We start from the raw sequence: 15014 nt of genomic DNA on the forward strand, positions 1-15014 counted from the left end.
TATTTCAGTTTTGTTTTCATTTTGTGGTTCCTTCCCTTTCCAACCCCTCCCGTGTGTAAAATGTCCAGCGTTCTATGTCACCGCTATTGAATTCGGTACAAAACCACTCACTGGGGCTGTGATGTCAAATATATACTGTAATATATTACTGTATATACATGTAAATATAAATACAGTATATTATAGTATATATATTTTAAAATATATACTGTAATATATTGTTTCTTTAAAAAAAAAAAAAAAAGTGTTTTTACCCAATCAAGCAGTTTTGATTATTCCTGGAGCCATCTTTAGCTTTCTGACAACAATGAGTTCACTTAGAATCTGGGGCTATGTAAATTACATTTCACTAGTGACTGTTCCTTATAACAGACAACACTTGAATCCAAGCGGGTGGAACCAGGGCTCAAATATAAGTGAAGGAGCATGAATTAGACACTCCACTTGGAAAATAGAGGGCACTTCGTGTTAGTCTCCATTCAGAGTATCCTTTTTCTGCCTTTTGCTGACCAATGAACCATGAGAACGTCTCAAAGGGCTGGGGTTGCTCGGAGCTTATGAGAGCCATCGTAACGTTGTGTGCTCATGCATTTATTGTGGGTATTAGGATTGATTTTTCAGACCCCATAAAGTGGTGGTTAATGGGTTATAGATTGGTGTACAGCCAAGCTCTATTAGATGTGACCGTGGAGAATGGCAGAGGAAACCTGGAGGCCAAGTTTCTAGAAGGGATGGAGGATCCGCCTTCAAGCTATGCTGGGAAAGCAGCCCTCTGCCCCAGGCCCCTGCAGCAGCTGTTATAGTTCTTGCAATTGCCACAAATAATGGGAAGCTGAGAGAGCAGCCAGGGAATATGCAAGGGTAGCCTCTGGGAATCAAAACCGGGCCTTCAGAGTTGGGGTGTCTTTGGGGTATGCAGGACGGAGAGCTGTCCCCAATGCTCAGAGCCCACTCCTGGAGTGGAGAGTGGGACTCAAAAGGTCTAGGAGGGGCCCGCCAGTCTGCATGCAACAAGCTCCCCGCTCCACAGGTGAGCACCAGGTCTGAGAATCCCTTAGAAACCACCAGCACTGTTCAACTCAACGACACACACAAACCCAGATTCGCCCACCACTCCTGCATCTGGGGTCCAGACCCATTCCTGTTTCTCTTCTCCACTCCATGGAATGTCCAGCAAATCTGCTTTCCTGGTTACTGAATTTGGGATTTTCTCCTAGTCTTCCTGTGAATTGGACTTTAACCAGATTTTAACTGTAGCCCCCCAAAAATGGGAATGGTACGATCGGGTTTCAAACAGTGTAATTTTCTGTAGCTCTTATGGCCAACCCACCCAAGGATGAGTCTGGGACCCCTTGCAAAGGACCAGCACCATTTCCTCTAGTCTTTATAGATGGCCCTCCAAGGTCTAAGGCCCTTACAGAGCCTTAGACCTTGGAAAGCCCTCTCCAAAGGGTGGAGAACTGGGCAGGTGGGCACTCACTGGGAGTCAGATACCTGGGAAATGAGGACCTCACTGGCTCCTGTGTTCAGTAGCAGAAGCGGCAGCAGAGACGTCGCTGGAAGGGGGGAACATGGCCCTGGCTATCTTCATCCCGGTCCTCATCATCTCCTTACTGCTGGGAGGAGCCTACATTTACATCACAAGGTAGGGAGCTGATGGGGGAGACGACTGCCAAGCACTCAGCCACCAGCACTCACAGGAACTGGACGGTTCACCTCTCTGAGCCTCAAGGTCTCCACCTGTAGCTCGGGCATAGTGGCATTTGTGTGATCGCAGAGATGCCCAGATTCAGCCCAATTCTGTGGGATAAATATTTACACTGGGCAATTATGAAGCCTCCAAGCAAGTAAGACAAATACTATTCCTGCCCTCAAGGAGGTTATGGTTTAGTGGAGGACGTAGATATGACATATTGCCAGACATGTTGATTCGTTCCTTCCATCACTCACTCATGCATTCACTCATTTATTCAACAAATATGTATTGGCAATCTGTTGTATATCAGACACTGTCCCAGGGCTTGAGGGGTCATAGAAACTTGCATTGGATGCAGAAGGAAGATACTAAACCATGTCCCAGAATAGCCACTCATTCATTCACATTCACTGTTGTTGAGCACCTACTAGGTGCCAGGCAGTTTTCTGGGTACTAGAAACATCATTTGTGGAAAAAAAAAAAAAAAAGAAGGAAATATTTGCTCTCCTGGGGTTCAAGTTCTAACAGGGAAAGATAGACAATAAGCAAAGTATGTAAGAAAATATGTGTGTTAGCCGGGCGCGGTGGCTCAAGCCTGTAATCCCAGCACTTTGGGAGGCCGAGACGGGCGGATCACGAGGTCAGGAGATCGAGACCATCCTGGCGAACACGGTGAAACCCTGTCTCTACTAAAAAAAATACAAAAAACTAGCCCGGCGAGGTGGCGGGCGCCTGTAGTCCCAGCTACTCCGGAGGCTGAGGCAGGAGAATGGTGTAAACCCGGGAGGCGGAGCTTGCAGTGAGCCGAGATCGCACCACTGCACCCCAGCCTGGGTGACAGAGTGAGACTCCGTCTCAAACAAAAAAAAGAAAAAAAGAAAATATGTGTGTTAAAAACTGATAAGTGCAGGAAGAGAAGGCTGGGAGGGGGCAAGAATTCTGGAATAGAAGTGGTGGTTGACTTTTAAATAACGTAGCTAGAGGAGGCCCCACTGAGAAATGACATTTGAGCAAGGACTTGAAAGTGATCATGAGAAACCTATGCAGGCCAGGCATGATGGCTCACACCTGTAATCCCAGGACTTTGGGAGGCCAAGGCAGGTGAATCACTTGAGGTCAGGAGTTCGAGACCAGCCTGGCCAACATGGTGGAAACCCATCTCTACTAAAAATATAAAACATACAATTCGCCTGGGCATGGTTGTGGGCGCCTGTAATCCCAGCTACTTGGGAGGCTGAGGGAGAAGAATCACTTGAACCTCGGAGGAGGAGATTGCAGTGAGCCGAGATCGTGACACTGCACTCCAGCCTGGGCAACAGAGCAAGACTCCATTTCAAAAACAAAAGAAACCTATGCAGATATGTGAAAGAGGAGGGTTTCATGCAGGGAAACAGCATGTGCAAAGGTTCTGAGGCAGGAACATGCCTAACATAAATCGTCCCTGCCCTTATGGAGCCCACAGTCTACTGGGGACAGGGTAGAGTAAGTACACAAATAAATTATAACACACTAAGATAAACACAATGAAGGAAATGGTTAGGTGTGGTGAGTAACAGAGAAATCACCTTTAAATAGGTGGTCATGGGCCAGGCATGGTGGTTTATCCCCATCATCCCAGCACTTTGGGAGGCCAAGGCTGGAGGATTGCTTGGGCCCAGGAGTTTGAGACCAGCCTGGGCAATGGGCAATATAGTGAGATCTCGTCTCTTAAAAAAAAAACAAAAAACAAAAAATTAGCCAAATGTGGTGGTGCATGCAGGTAGAAGAACCACTTGAGCCCAGGAGGCAGAGGTTGCAGTGAGCCGACATGACACCACTGCACTACAACCTGGATGACAGAGCAAGACCCTGTCTCAAAACAAATAAATAAATAGGTGGTCAAGGAAGGCTGATCTAGGGCAATATGGCATACAGTAGGTGCTCAATAAATGCTCATCCTTATTCTTGTTTCCCTTTGCATTCAAGAGGGACTTGAGTGACCTTCCAGGAGAAAACAAATCAAGCTCTGCCCCCTCCCTAGTAAGAGGGGGTCACAAGGCTTTGGTTCTCGCTGCCTGGGTTGCAATTTGAGAGCAGTTATGATTTCTGCTTTCACCTCAGTAGGATTCTCGCCTGCGAAAGGCTGTTTGCACACATCCTCGTTGTCATTCACAGAGGTGCCGCTGCTCAGGAAGTGGCACCAACTGTTCCCGTTCAATATTGTAATGTGTCTCCTAGCTGGGGAGAAGTAACTTCTGTCTCCTTTCTCTCCCCTAGATGTCGCTACTATTCCAATCTCCGCCTGCCTCTGATGTACTCCCACCCCTACAGCCAGATCACCGTGGAAACCGAGTTTGACAACCCCATTTATGAGACAGGGGTGAGTTGATCTCTCTCGTCTCTTTCCAGTTCCCTCCCTCTTTGCTCTGAATTCACCAACAATAAGACAAAACATTTCATTTCCTATTGCGCACAGCCAGTGGTCCTGTCTTATCCCCATGAAGAGCCCTAAAGAGATAACTGCTGGGAGAACCCAGCTCTCTTTACAAGTGATTGGTGCTGAGGACGAGCCCAAGAGGCTGATTACTGTCAGCAGAACACCCACAGAAAAAAGAGGCTGCACCCAAGACCCAGAGACAGCAGACCACCAGTGGTCTGGTGGCAACATGCAGTATTCCCACACATCCCACTGGGCTCCACCCTTTATTCAATGGCATGTGAAACATCCCTACACATTTGAGTGTCAGACCCTGTGTTAGGTGCTAGGAACATAGTCATGAACCCAAACAGACACAGGTTCCACCATTAATGAGCTTACCGTCTTGTGAATTACTATTATCAATAATAATACATGTCATGTGCTGAGCACTTTAAATGCACAATCTCCTTGAATCCTTGCAGCTCTCTGCCATACGTTCCACAGTTATCTCTAATTGATTGATGAGGACATTGAGGTCCAGAGAGAGGAAAGAATAATTTGGCCAAGGTGGCACACAGCCAGGATGCACAGCCTGAAGCCAGGGTGCAAATTCAACCTGACACTCCTAATTGCTATGCTATCTTGCCTCCCTTGAACCTCCGACAATCCAATGTGCCCATGAATATTTTGATTACAACAAATAATACTTTTTAAGGACTATGAAAAAAATTGAACAGGGTTGCTAGGAGAATGTATAATGGGGACACTTGGAGTTGGGCAAGGCATCATTGAGAAAGTGAGAGTAAAGCTGAGACATGGGAAGTGGTTAGGGCTTGGACAGTGGGCTGAAGAGGATGTCAGACAGATGGGAGAGCATGTGCAAAGGTCCAGGGCACATGCGAGAAAGCAAAAGGCTGGTTATGACTTTGCAAAATCATCATCCTTCAAATTCACTGTATAACGATGTGCAGCTATCTCCCAGTGTTTGGGGGGAATAAACCTGACTTGTTTCTTGTCCCACTAACCTTCCTTCACCTCCACTTCCTCTGATCTCCTGTGTTAGTTATCTATTGATGTGTAACAATATTACTGCAAACTTAGGGGCCTAAATTAACAATACACATTTATTATCTCATAGTTTCTATAAGTCAGGAAGCCAGGCACAGCTTAGCTGGACCCCCTGCTTTATGACTCACAGGCTACAAACAAGACAGCAACTGGGCTGCAGTCTCATCTGAGGCTCAACCAGGGAAGGATCCACTTCCAAACTCACATGGTTGTTGGCAGCATTCAGTTCCTTGCAGGTTGTTAGAATGAGGGCCTCAATTTCTTTGAGCTGTCTTCTAGGGGCCACCCTCAGTTTCTTCCATGTGGGCCTCTCCATAGAGCATCTCATGACATAGCAGCTGGCTTCTTCAAAGTCAGCAAGAGAGAGAGAGTCATCTTGCAAGATGGAAGTCACAAGCTTGTGTCATGCAAACATGGAAGTGACATCCTAGCACCTGCGTATTCTCCTAGTTAGAATCAAGTCTCTACCCACCCTTAAAAGAAGGGGACCACACAAAGGCATGAGCCCCAGGAGGTGGGGATCATGGAGACCACCTTGAGGCCTGCCCACCACACCCCATGTACCATGAAGCATAGATGTGATTGCATATCTGTGTTGGCTGAATGTGAGCTGGAGACTTCTGTTAAAGTATGTAACAGTGACAACTTCCAGGGTTGAGCCTGTGATTTCTTCTGTCTCCTTGCTCCTTGTTCCTGGGGCTTGGAATACATTACTCACACTCCATAAATACTGAAGAAATCCAACTACCCACATGTTGTAGTCATTTCATATGGCAATGGTAGATCAGGGCATATGTTGTTTTGCATTCTATGCAGCTTGCTTTGAAATCATGGGAAAAGGTCAGACTGAAATAAAGAATTTTAGAGACTAGACATTATGAATACTTATTAGTAGAGTGTATCAGTGACCTGGAGCTATAGTAATGCTGAGTAACAAACATCTCCGAACTCAATGGCTTAATGCGACAAGCATTCATTTGCTCATCAGTCTGTGGGTCAGCGTTTTAGCTGGGTGGTAATCCTGACATTGTCTGGTTGATGGCTGGGTGACTCAGCTCTGCTTTGTGTGTCTTCCATTTTCCTGCAGCAACTAACGCCTAGCTTATGGTGATGACAGATGGGCAGGATGTGAGCAGAAACATACAAGTATGTTTCAAGCAGCTGTTGTACCCCATTTCCTTATAACCCATTGGCAAAAGCAAGTCAGGGTCAGAGTGAGAGGGCACTGCAAAGTCACGACCAAGGGCATGGACATACGGAGGTGCCAAGAACTGCATCCCCCTATGTATATCACTCTACCACACAAGGGTTTGACAAATCTGTGCTTCTCTCTCTTGCAGGAAACCAGAGAGTATGAGGTTTCTATCTAAAGAGAGCTACACTTGAGAAGGGGACTTGTGAACTCAGCCACAATCTCCTCGAGACGTTCATCCAGAGATCATGTGGCATTTGATTGAAACCCCAGAATGTCGACTGTCTTTTCTTTAGACTCTTTATTGAAGGTTTACTGTTTTCTTCCCTGTATTTATTATATTTAAAAGTGAAATAGGTGTGGGTTTGGATGTTTTGCGGCCTCAGCAAAACTCATGTTACAGCCTCAATTCTGAAGGCAGGTGGAAGACTTGCAAAGTGGCAAATCGCAGCAGCAAAAACACAAAACAACAGATGGAGTTTCTCCCATCAGCAATGCCATGCTAAGGCTGCATCAAATTGCATGCATCTTTGGGAACCATGCCCATGGTGTTTTCAGTACAAATCTAAGTCCCAAGATTAGGTTGGAAAAGGGTATTTCTTGTTGGCTTAGTTTGGGTTGGAATTTAGCATGGGTACTTAAACCCATTTGGGGAACTGTGCTCCAAAACAAATTCCGTGTCCTCTCTTCCCATTCCACCAACTTCTGAAAGGTTTTACCACATCCCCTCCCTCTCACGGTTCTTCTGAAGGTAGCAAAGGTGTTACATAAACCTTGTCTTTTACCACTCTGGCCTTGTTGGACAGTGACAAAACAAGAAAACGTTTTCTTTCTAAAAAGGTGATAAATGACCAAAGGGAATTTTTCAGAGAAAAAATGAGAGGTTTGAGAGTTCCAACGAAGAATTGGGTGAGGGGGATCATTGGGTAAGGGAAGTGGGTTAATAAAATGTTCTGTTCTTTGACACTCTTTCAACGATGAAAGAGCACGTAATTTATGCTACAAGTACCAGAATCGATCACCATGTTCAGCAAGCCACTCTCAAGCTGTGGTAATAAACACACAGGCTTAGAAGGCACCGGCGGCCCCACTCATACAGTGACAAGGATTTGTGATGGGAAAAAGGAGGTGCTATGTTTGGAAATCCAGGGGTGAGCTCTGTTTTCTCCTGGGGTTCTGGAATATCTCTCAGCTCTCAAAACAGAGGAGACTCAAGTGCACTGATTCTCTACAAGGTGTCATCTTCAGAATATACTTGCCATCAAGTATTTCAGGGGGCGGGAGGTCCTGTGAGAAGAATCTATTTTTCTATTCTCTGAAGCTGTCTGAATGTTGGGGGGTGGTGTGAATGCTGACTGAGGAGCTGCAGAGAACAGGGGCAGGGGATTTTAAATCACAGCAAACCGTCCAGTGGAATCCTGTATCATCTGACGTGAACGTCAATGAAGACAGAGAGGAATTTCATCCAGAAAGGATTCCATAGCCCCGCATCTAATCACACGGGCATTCCTCCTGTTTTATCAGGGTCTGTTTTCCCCCAACCCAGTGAGGCTGGTGCATGTGTGACTCTTTGAAAAATTATTTTCTAAATACAGGAATAAAGAGAAGGTGGAGGGTGTGGGTGCATGGAAGAAATACTATGTGTAAAGCAGACTCACTTTCCTGGGACCGGTGACAGTCAATGGCTTGGACAGGCACACGGGCTCAGTGGCATTTGGAACTCTCTTTGGTGCCTCCCATTCTCTCTGGAATTGTTTCAAGTCTGCTGGTTTTCAAACAAGAAAAGATCTTTCTAGGCGTAGAGAGAATGGTGGGGAGTCTATGTTTTGGTGGTTACATTGAAAACATCTTAAGCAAGATAGGGAAAGTTGGTTTTATGCACACATGTACTCTCCTTGCCAGCAGGAACTCAGACCTCAATCTTGGGGTCTAAGACCAGAATATTTTCCTTCTGCCAGAAAAGAATCTTGCATATATACTCCTGAAGGCATGCTTGTGTGGTCCATGGCAAGAAATAGCTAAAGGCTGTTTTCCAGGACCCAAAGCCCCATTTAATGCAAGAACCAGAGAAGTGTTCCAGGCCATTAGTGAACAATGTCATGTTTGGAGAAAGATAACAACAAAAATAATGTAATCTTTCCTTAAAAGGCAGAACCCAATCCATTTTATTTGATGCTTATTCTAACCCTAACCCTGGATCACCTGGAATGAAGAACTCTGTTAATAATATTTGATTTTAGAACATATTATGGTTATGTGAAAACTAAACATTTGCCTTTTATAAAGACTGACAAAATATAAATCTTTATTCTAACCCTATCCCCAAAACTAGCCAGGCCACAGCCCAGGTGTTCTTATTCGCTATTGGAAAGATAGAAAAGGCATTGGGTTTTTTGTTTTTTTTGTTGTTGTTGCTGTCATTGTTGTTTTTTTCAGGAGACCAGTGTCTCAGTTCTGTCTTAGTAGTACCGCACCTGTAACCATGTTTTAAAAGTTTGTTTTAGCCTAGAGACGGATCATACGAGCTCAACGATGTACAGTGTGATTGAAAAGACAGGTTGGTGTCTATGTTTCTTTTTAAAATATCTGAATGTGTATTTGTAATATGTAAAGGTAAAAAAACAATAGTGCCAAAAATGTGCAAGGCATCTCATTACAGTTCATATATGTCTGTTTTTATAAGATCAATATTAAAACCCATTGGGATTAAATATTTTTGAATAGGATACACTCTTGAGAAACTCGAGAATGGACTGAGCCTTCCTACAAGCCACTCTTTGTTTTTAAAACAGTGGGGAAATACGTTTACAGAGATTGTGAGCTTCAGAGAATGCATGTGATGGCGTGTATTACATGCTAATTCATATAAGCTGTATCTGTCAGCTACCACCCTGTGCTTTAAAAATGCACACACTCGACCCTCTTTAGCTTGGAGCTCAGCTTTTTGCTTTTTTTTTTTTTTTTTTTAAGAATTATTTAGCTAACATAAGTATTCTGATCGCTACCTGATGGCCATTCTTAGTTAGTTTCATAGATGTGCTTTAACTATGATCTTTTGAAGCTCACCCCTTGGAGAGCCTATAGAACCTCAGGCTGATAGCTTTGAAAACTGCCAAACAGCCCAGAAGGAAGCAAAGCATCTGCATAATCAGGAAGGTTGTGTAAGAAGTAGTGATTTGGCAAATATGTGGGTAGCTTTAGGCTGAGGCATGGGCCTCAGGCAAAAATGCCCTTTGAGTGAATCCAAAGGGCATGACCTTCCTATGTCCTTGACTAGGCATGATGGGTCATTTGAGGTCAGATATTATTTGAGTTGTTCAGCACCCCCAAAGGTAGGCTTTCTCCTGGGAAATCTTCATTTCCATTTTATCGCCAAACAGAATAAAAAGCAAAACAAACTTTCTAAGCTAAAATAATGAAATTAAGTCATTTTCCACTTTGTATATATTGATGCTAATAAAACCGATGAAAAAGACTCAAGTGTGTGGGATTTTTGTTACAGACACTTCAGGATGGCACCAAATGGAATGTTTCCAGTTTCTGGGGATTGGGTTGGGGTAACACCTACTGATACTTTGGATGCTAAGACAGGACATCCCACTCTGGAATGGTTCTGGGACCTTCAAGGGATGTTTGGGACAAGATGGGTTTGACGGCACTGCCATCATCAGATGTTCCACCATCCTCCCTGTCTCAGCTCAGCCTGTCAAAAGAAAATACCACAGACTAGATGGATTAAACAACAGAAACCTGTTTCTAAAAGTTCTAGAGACTGAGAAGCCCAAGATCAGGGTACCAGCCAATTCAGTTCCTGGTGAGAGCTCTCTTCCTGGCTTATAGATGACCTTTTTGCTGTGTCTTCACACAGTGGAGGGAAGGGAAAAGGCAGGAAGGAGGGGAGGAGAGGAAGAGAAAGAGGGAGAGGCAGCTCTTCCTCTTCTTAAAAAGCCACAGTCTTATCAAATGAGGTCCAATGCTTATGACCTTATTTAGCTTTAATTTCCTGCTAATGGTCTTATCTCCAACTACGGTCACATTGGGGGTTAGAGCTTTAACAAGAATTTTGGAGAGACAGCTGTCTATAGCATTGCACGCCTGGCACCCCCAAAATGTATGTCCTTCTTGCACGCAAAATACGTTTCCTGCACTCCAACAGCCTCCAAAGTCTTAACTCATAACACCATCGACTGGTCTAAAGTCTCATCTAAATATCATTTAAATCAGGTATGAGTGAGAACCAAGGCATGATTTATCCTGAGGCAAACTGCTCTCTATCTGTACATCTGTGAACCCACACAAGTTATGTGCTTCCAAAACACAATGGTGGGACAGGCATAGGATAGACATTGCTATACCAAAAGGGAGAAATAAGGAAGGAGAATAATAAGAAAGAACAATAAGAAAGAAATAAGAAAGGAGTGTCGGGTTTCAAGCAAGTACAAAACCTAGCAAGGCAAATTCCATTAGATCTCAAGACTTGAGAATAAGCTTCTTTGGTTTGATGCTCTGCCCTAAAGGCCCACTGAGGTGGCAGCATCACCTCCACAGCTCTTTCAAGCTTCCTTGTTCACACAGCTTTCTTCAGAGAGCAGTCCACCCCTGAGGCACTGGATGGGATTGTCCTGGCTGAAACCAGAGACAAAGCCCTGCCCTTGGAAACAGAGGAGAAAACACCTTGGTTCTGGGGCCTATGGTGGCAGTGGCACCCCTGATGATTCTTTAATCACCTTCTGCTTCATTCTTAGCACACATTCGTAGCTGATGGCTCTATGGTTCGGTCCTGTAGATTCCAAGAGGGTTGAGAGTTATCCTTCATTCTGTCCTGCTTTCCCTACCCACTTTAGTTCAAACTGGCAGTGTCTTCCCTCGTATAATCCCATTCCTGGATTCTGCCAAGATAGCTGATGAAGTGCACGAGATGTACTCATGATCTCTATTGTTTAAATTTTTATTTTTATTTTTTACAGGGACAGGGTCTCACTATGTTGCCCAGGCTGGTCTCGAACTCCTGGGCTAAAGTGATTGCCTCACCTCAGCCTCCCAAAGTGCTGGGATTACAGGCATGAGCCGCCATTCCTGGCCTCGTGATCTCTTCACCACGTGATTGTTCAGACACATTCTCAGTGTTTTCTTCAGAACAAGCTTTCTAATTTTTTTTTTTTTTTTTTTTTTGCAATAGGGAAAGGCTGAAATTTTGCAAAATCTTCAAGTTCTGCTTCCTTTTTGCTTAATTGTTTTTTTCTGACAACCAAAATGAGTGACAGAAGCAGGTGTCTCAATCAGTCGAGGTTTATGGAGCCAGCTGAAGGATGCACCCAGGAAAGATGTGAGTCACAGACACATCTGTGGCTGTATTTTTCAGAGATGTTCTTAAGAGGTTTAGTAGTTCTACATTTTCCTTAAAAGGAAGGAGGGGGCAATGGGGTAAATGATTACATAGCTGTGAGAGACTTTAGTTAGTACCCCCAAAATTTACATTTGACATAAGATAAGATGAATGAAGATAAAAGGAATAGAGGAAGCAGACATCTCAGGGAGGGGTGATTAATCTCATCTTTGTTCTGTACCTGGGGAAATAAGCTAGTTATCTACATTATCAGTGTAGAGTCTTTTGAAAGGGCTGGTTTCTGTTTAGCCCTTAGAGAAGAAAGATTGATGGCAACTGTTGAGGGCAAGGGGATAATGAGGTGTGTCTGACCTCCATCCCATCATGGCCAGAAACTCAGCTTCAGTTTCTCTGGGGTCTCCTTGGCCAAGAGGAAATTCATTCCGTCAGTTGGGAGCTGAGAATTCTATTGTTATTTCTCACTTTTTTTGTTTGTTTGTTTTGTTTTGTTTTGTTTTTTGTTTGAGACAGAGTCTCAGTCTATTGCCCAGGCTGGAGTGCAGTGGCACAATCTTGGCTCACCGCAACCTCTGCCTCCCAGGGTCAAACAATTCTTCTGCCTCAGCCTCCCAAGTAGCTGGGATTACAGGTGCATGCCACCACGCCCAGCTAATATTTATATTTTAGTAGAGACAGGGTTTCAACATGTTGGCCAGTCTGGTCTGAAATTCCTGACCTCAGGTGATCCACCTGCCTCAGCCTCCAAAAGTGCTGGGATTATAGGCGTGACTTCTCACTTCTTTAATTAATCTCCCTCCTTTCACATTTTACTATAAGCAGTCAGGAGGAACCAAGTCACTCCTTCAACACTTTGCTTTGGAATCTCTTCAGCTAAATATAGTAATTCCCTCTTACCTGTGGGCAGTACCTTCCAAGATGCCCAGTGTATGCCTGAAACCACAGATAGTACTGAACTCTATATATACTATGTTTTTTCATATACATACATATCTATGATAAAGTCTAACTTATAAATTAGGTACGTAAAGAGATGAAGAATAATATTAAAATAGAAAAAGTATAACAATATACCAGCATCACTACTCTTGAACTTTGGGGTTATTATTAAATAAAGTAAAAGTTACTTGAACACAAACCCTGAAATACCACAATAGTCCATCTGACAACCAAGATGGCTACTAAGTGATGGACAGGTAGGTAGCATAGACAGCACGGGCATGCTAGGCAAAGGAGTGATTCATGTCCCAGGTGGGACAAAGTGAGATGGTGCAAGATTTTATCATGCTACTCAGAAAAACGGGGCTCAATGTAAAACTTATGAATTGTTTACTTCTGGAAATTTTTTTTGAGACACAGTTTTTGCTCTGTTGCCCAGGCTGGAATGCAATGGCGCAATCTCAGCTCCCTGCAACCTCTGCCTCCGGAGTTCAGGTGATTCTCCTGCCTTAGCCTCCCGAGTAGTTGGGATTACAGGTGCCTGCCACCATGCTCAGCTCATTTTTGTATGTTTAGTAGAGATGAGACTTCAATTTTTTGGCCAGGCTGGTCTCAAACTCTTGACCTCAGTCAACCACTGGCCTCGGCCTCCCAAAGTGCTAGGATTACAGGCGTGAGCCACTGCTGTCAGCCTGTTTCTGAAATTTTCCATTTAAGATTTTCAGATGGCAGTTGACCTTGGGTAACTAAAATGTAGAAAGCAAAACCATAGATAAGCAAGAACTACTGTCTCCAGTTTCATTGTTCACAAATTCTACCTTCCATAAAACACTAGGAGGAAGTTCAGCTAAGTTCTTTTTCACTTACAACTAGGACTGCCTTAATTCCACTTTCAAATCACATGTTTCTAATTTCTGTCTGAGACCTCAGCAGACCAGAATGGACTGTTTTTTGTTTTTTTGTTTTTTGGGGGTTTTTTGTTTGTTTGTTTTTTTGTTTTTTTCTTGAGACAAGGTCTCACTCTGTTACCAGGCTAGAGTGCAATGAAGTGATCACAACTTACTGCAGCCCAGACCTCCTGGGCTCAGTTGATCCTCCTACCTCAGCCTCCCAAATAGCTGGGACCACAGGCATGCACCACCACACCCAGTTAAGTTTTGTATTTTTTGTAGAAATGGGGTTTCACCACATTGCCCAGGCTGGTCTCGAACTCCTGGGCTCAAGTAATCCACTCTCCTCAGCCTCCCAAAGTGCAGGATGACATTTAATGTTCATATCTCTACCAACATTCTGTTCATGGCAATGTAGGTTAGCATGCAACTCAAAACCCTTCCAGCCTCTACTCATTACCCAGTTCCAAAGCCACTTCCACAGGAAACAAAACCAATAAAGCGAGTGTGTGTGTGTGGAGGGCAGAGAGAGAGAGATTATAAGGAATTAGGTCATGCTATTATGAAGACTGAGAAGTCCCAAGATCTGCAGCCAGGAAGCTGGAAACCCAGGAAGCTGATACGTAGTTCCAGTCCAAGTCCTAAGGCCTGAGACCTAGAAGAATCAATGATGTAAGTTCCCATCTGGAAGCCAGCAGGCATAAGACACAAGAAGAACAGATACTTACATTCAAATCCAAAGGTCATGAAAGAATGATGTCCTGGCTCAAAGCAGTCAGGCAGGAGGGGTTCCCTCTTACTGATGGGAGGGTCAGCCTTTGGGTTATATTCAGACCTTCAACTGATGGGATGAGCATTCTATATTAGGAAGGGCAATCTGCTTTACTTAGTCTACCAATTCAAATGCTAATTTTATCCCAAAACACCCTCATGAGGACACTCAGAATAATGTCTGACCAAATAGCTGGACATCCCATCACTGAGTCAAATTGAAAAAAAATAACTGTCACACTCCCAAAGCCCTATAAATGCAAGGTGACGACTCTAATGAGCTATGGTGTCCATGCTAAAGTCTTGCAACGACGTTGCTATTTCTCAGAGAGAAACAGAAGAATGTTTCCACAACTCTTAAGATATAGACATATTTGACTTACCCTCACATCTTAGGTTGGGCTCCCCCAGAAGCAAAGCTTCAGATCAAAATTCAAGAGCAAATAATGTATTTGCTAGGCAATTCTACAGAGTACCAGTAGAGGAGTGGTAAAGTGAGACTAGAAGGGAAAATAAGCCAATACAAAGTGCATTGGTCAAGCAAGTTACTCTTGGGGACAACTGGGAATCCGTCATGCTGGATAATTCTGTGAGATGGTGAAGAAAAAGCCTTAGGGTTGTTCCCTCTGAGCAGTGAGGGAGCTGGGGTATTTATCCACCGGTTCCCAACTGTCACAGATTGAATTGTTTCTGGGAGGCATTAACTCCTAGGCACC

General features: G+C 44.1%; 1 protein-coding gene across 6 annotated transcripts in view; it reads left to right on the plus strand.

Moving 5' to 3' along the window:
- Positions 1–9829, plus strand: part of SEZ6L (seizure related 6 homolog like) — a 218526-nt gene extending 208697 nt beyond the window's left edge. For 3 of the 6 annotated variants that reach the window (XM_033233060.1, XM_033233063.1, XM_033233065.1), the window contains 3 exons: positions 1531–1645; positions 3953–4055; positions 6503–9817. In XM_033233060.1, coding sequence (XP_033088951.1) covers positions 1531–1645; positions 3953–4055; positions 6503–6532 — 248 coding nt within the window. In that variant the 3' untranslated portion in view covers positions 6533–9817. Of the gene's footprint in view, positions 1–1530; positions 1646–3952; positions 4056–6502 lie in introns of all 6 variants that reach the window. The other 3 variants (XM_033233061.1, XM_033233062.1, XM_033233064.1) reach the window with 3 other exon arrangements.
- Positions 9830–15014: the final 5185 nt, after the last annotated feature.

The sequence above is a fragment of the Trachypithecus francoisi genome, unplaced genomic scaffold, assembly GCF_009764315.1.
Source record: "Trachypithecus francoisi isolate TF-2019V2 unplaced genomic scaffold, Tfra_2.0 Lachesis_group14, whole genome shotgun sequence".
In the NCBI taxonomy this organism is placed as follows: domain Eukaryota; kingdom Metazoa; phylum Chordata; class Mammalia; order Primates; family Cercopithecidae; genus Trachypithecus; species Trachypithecus francoisi.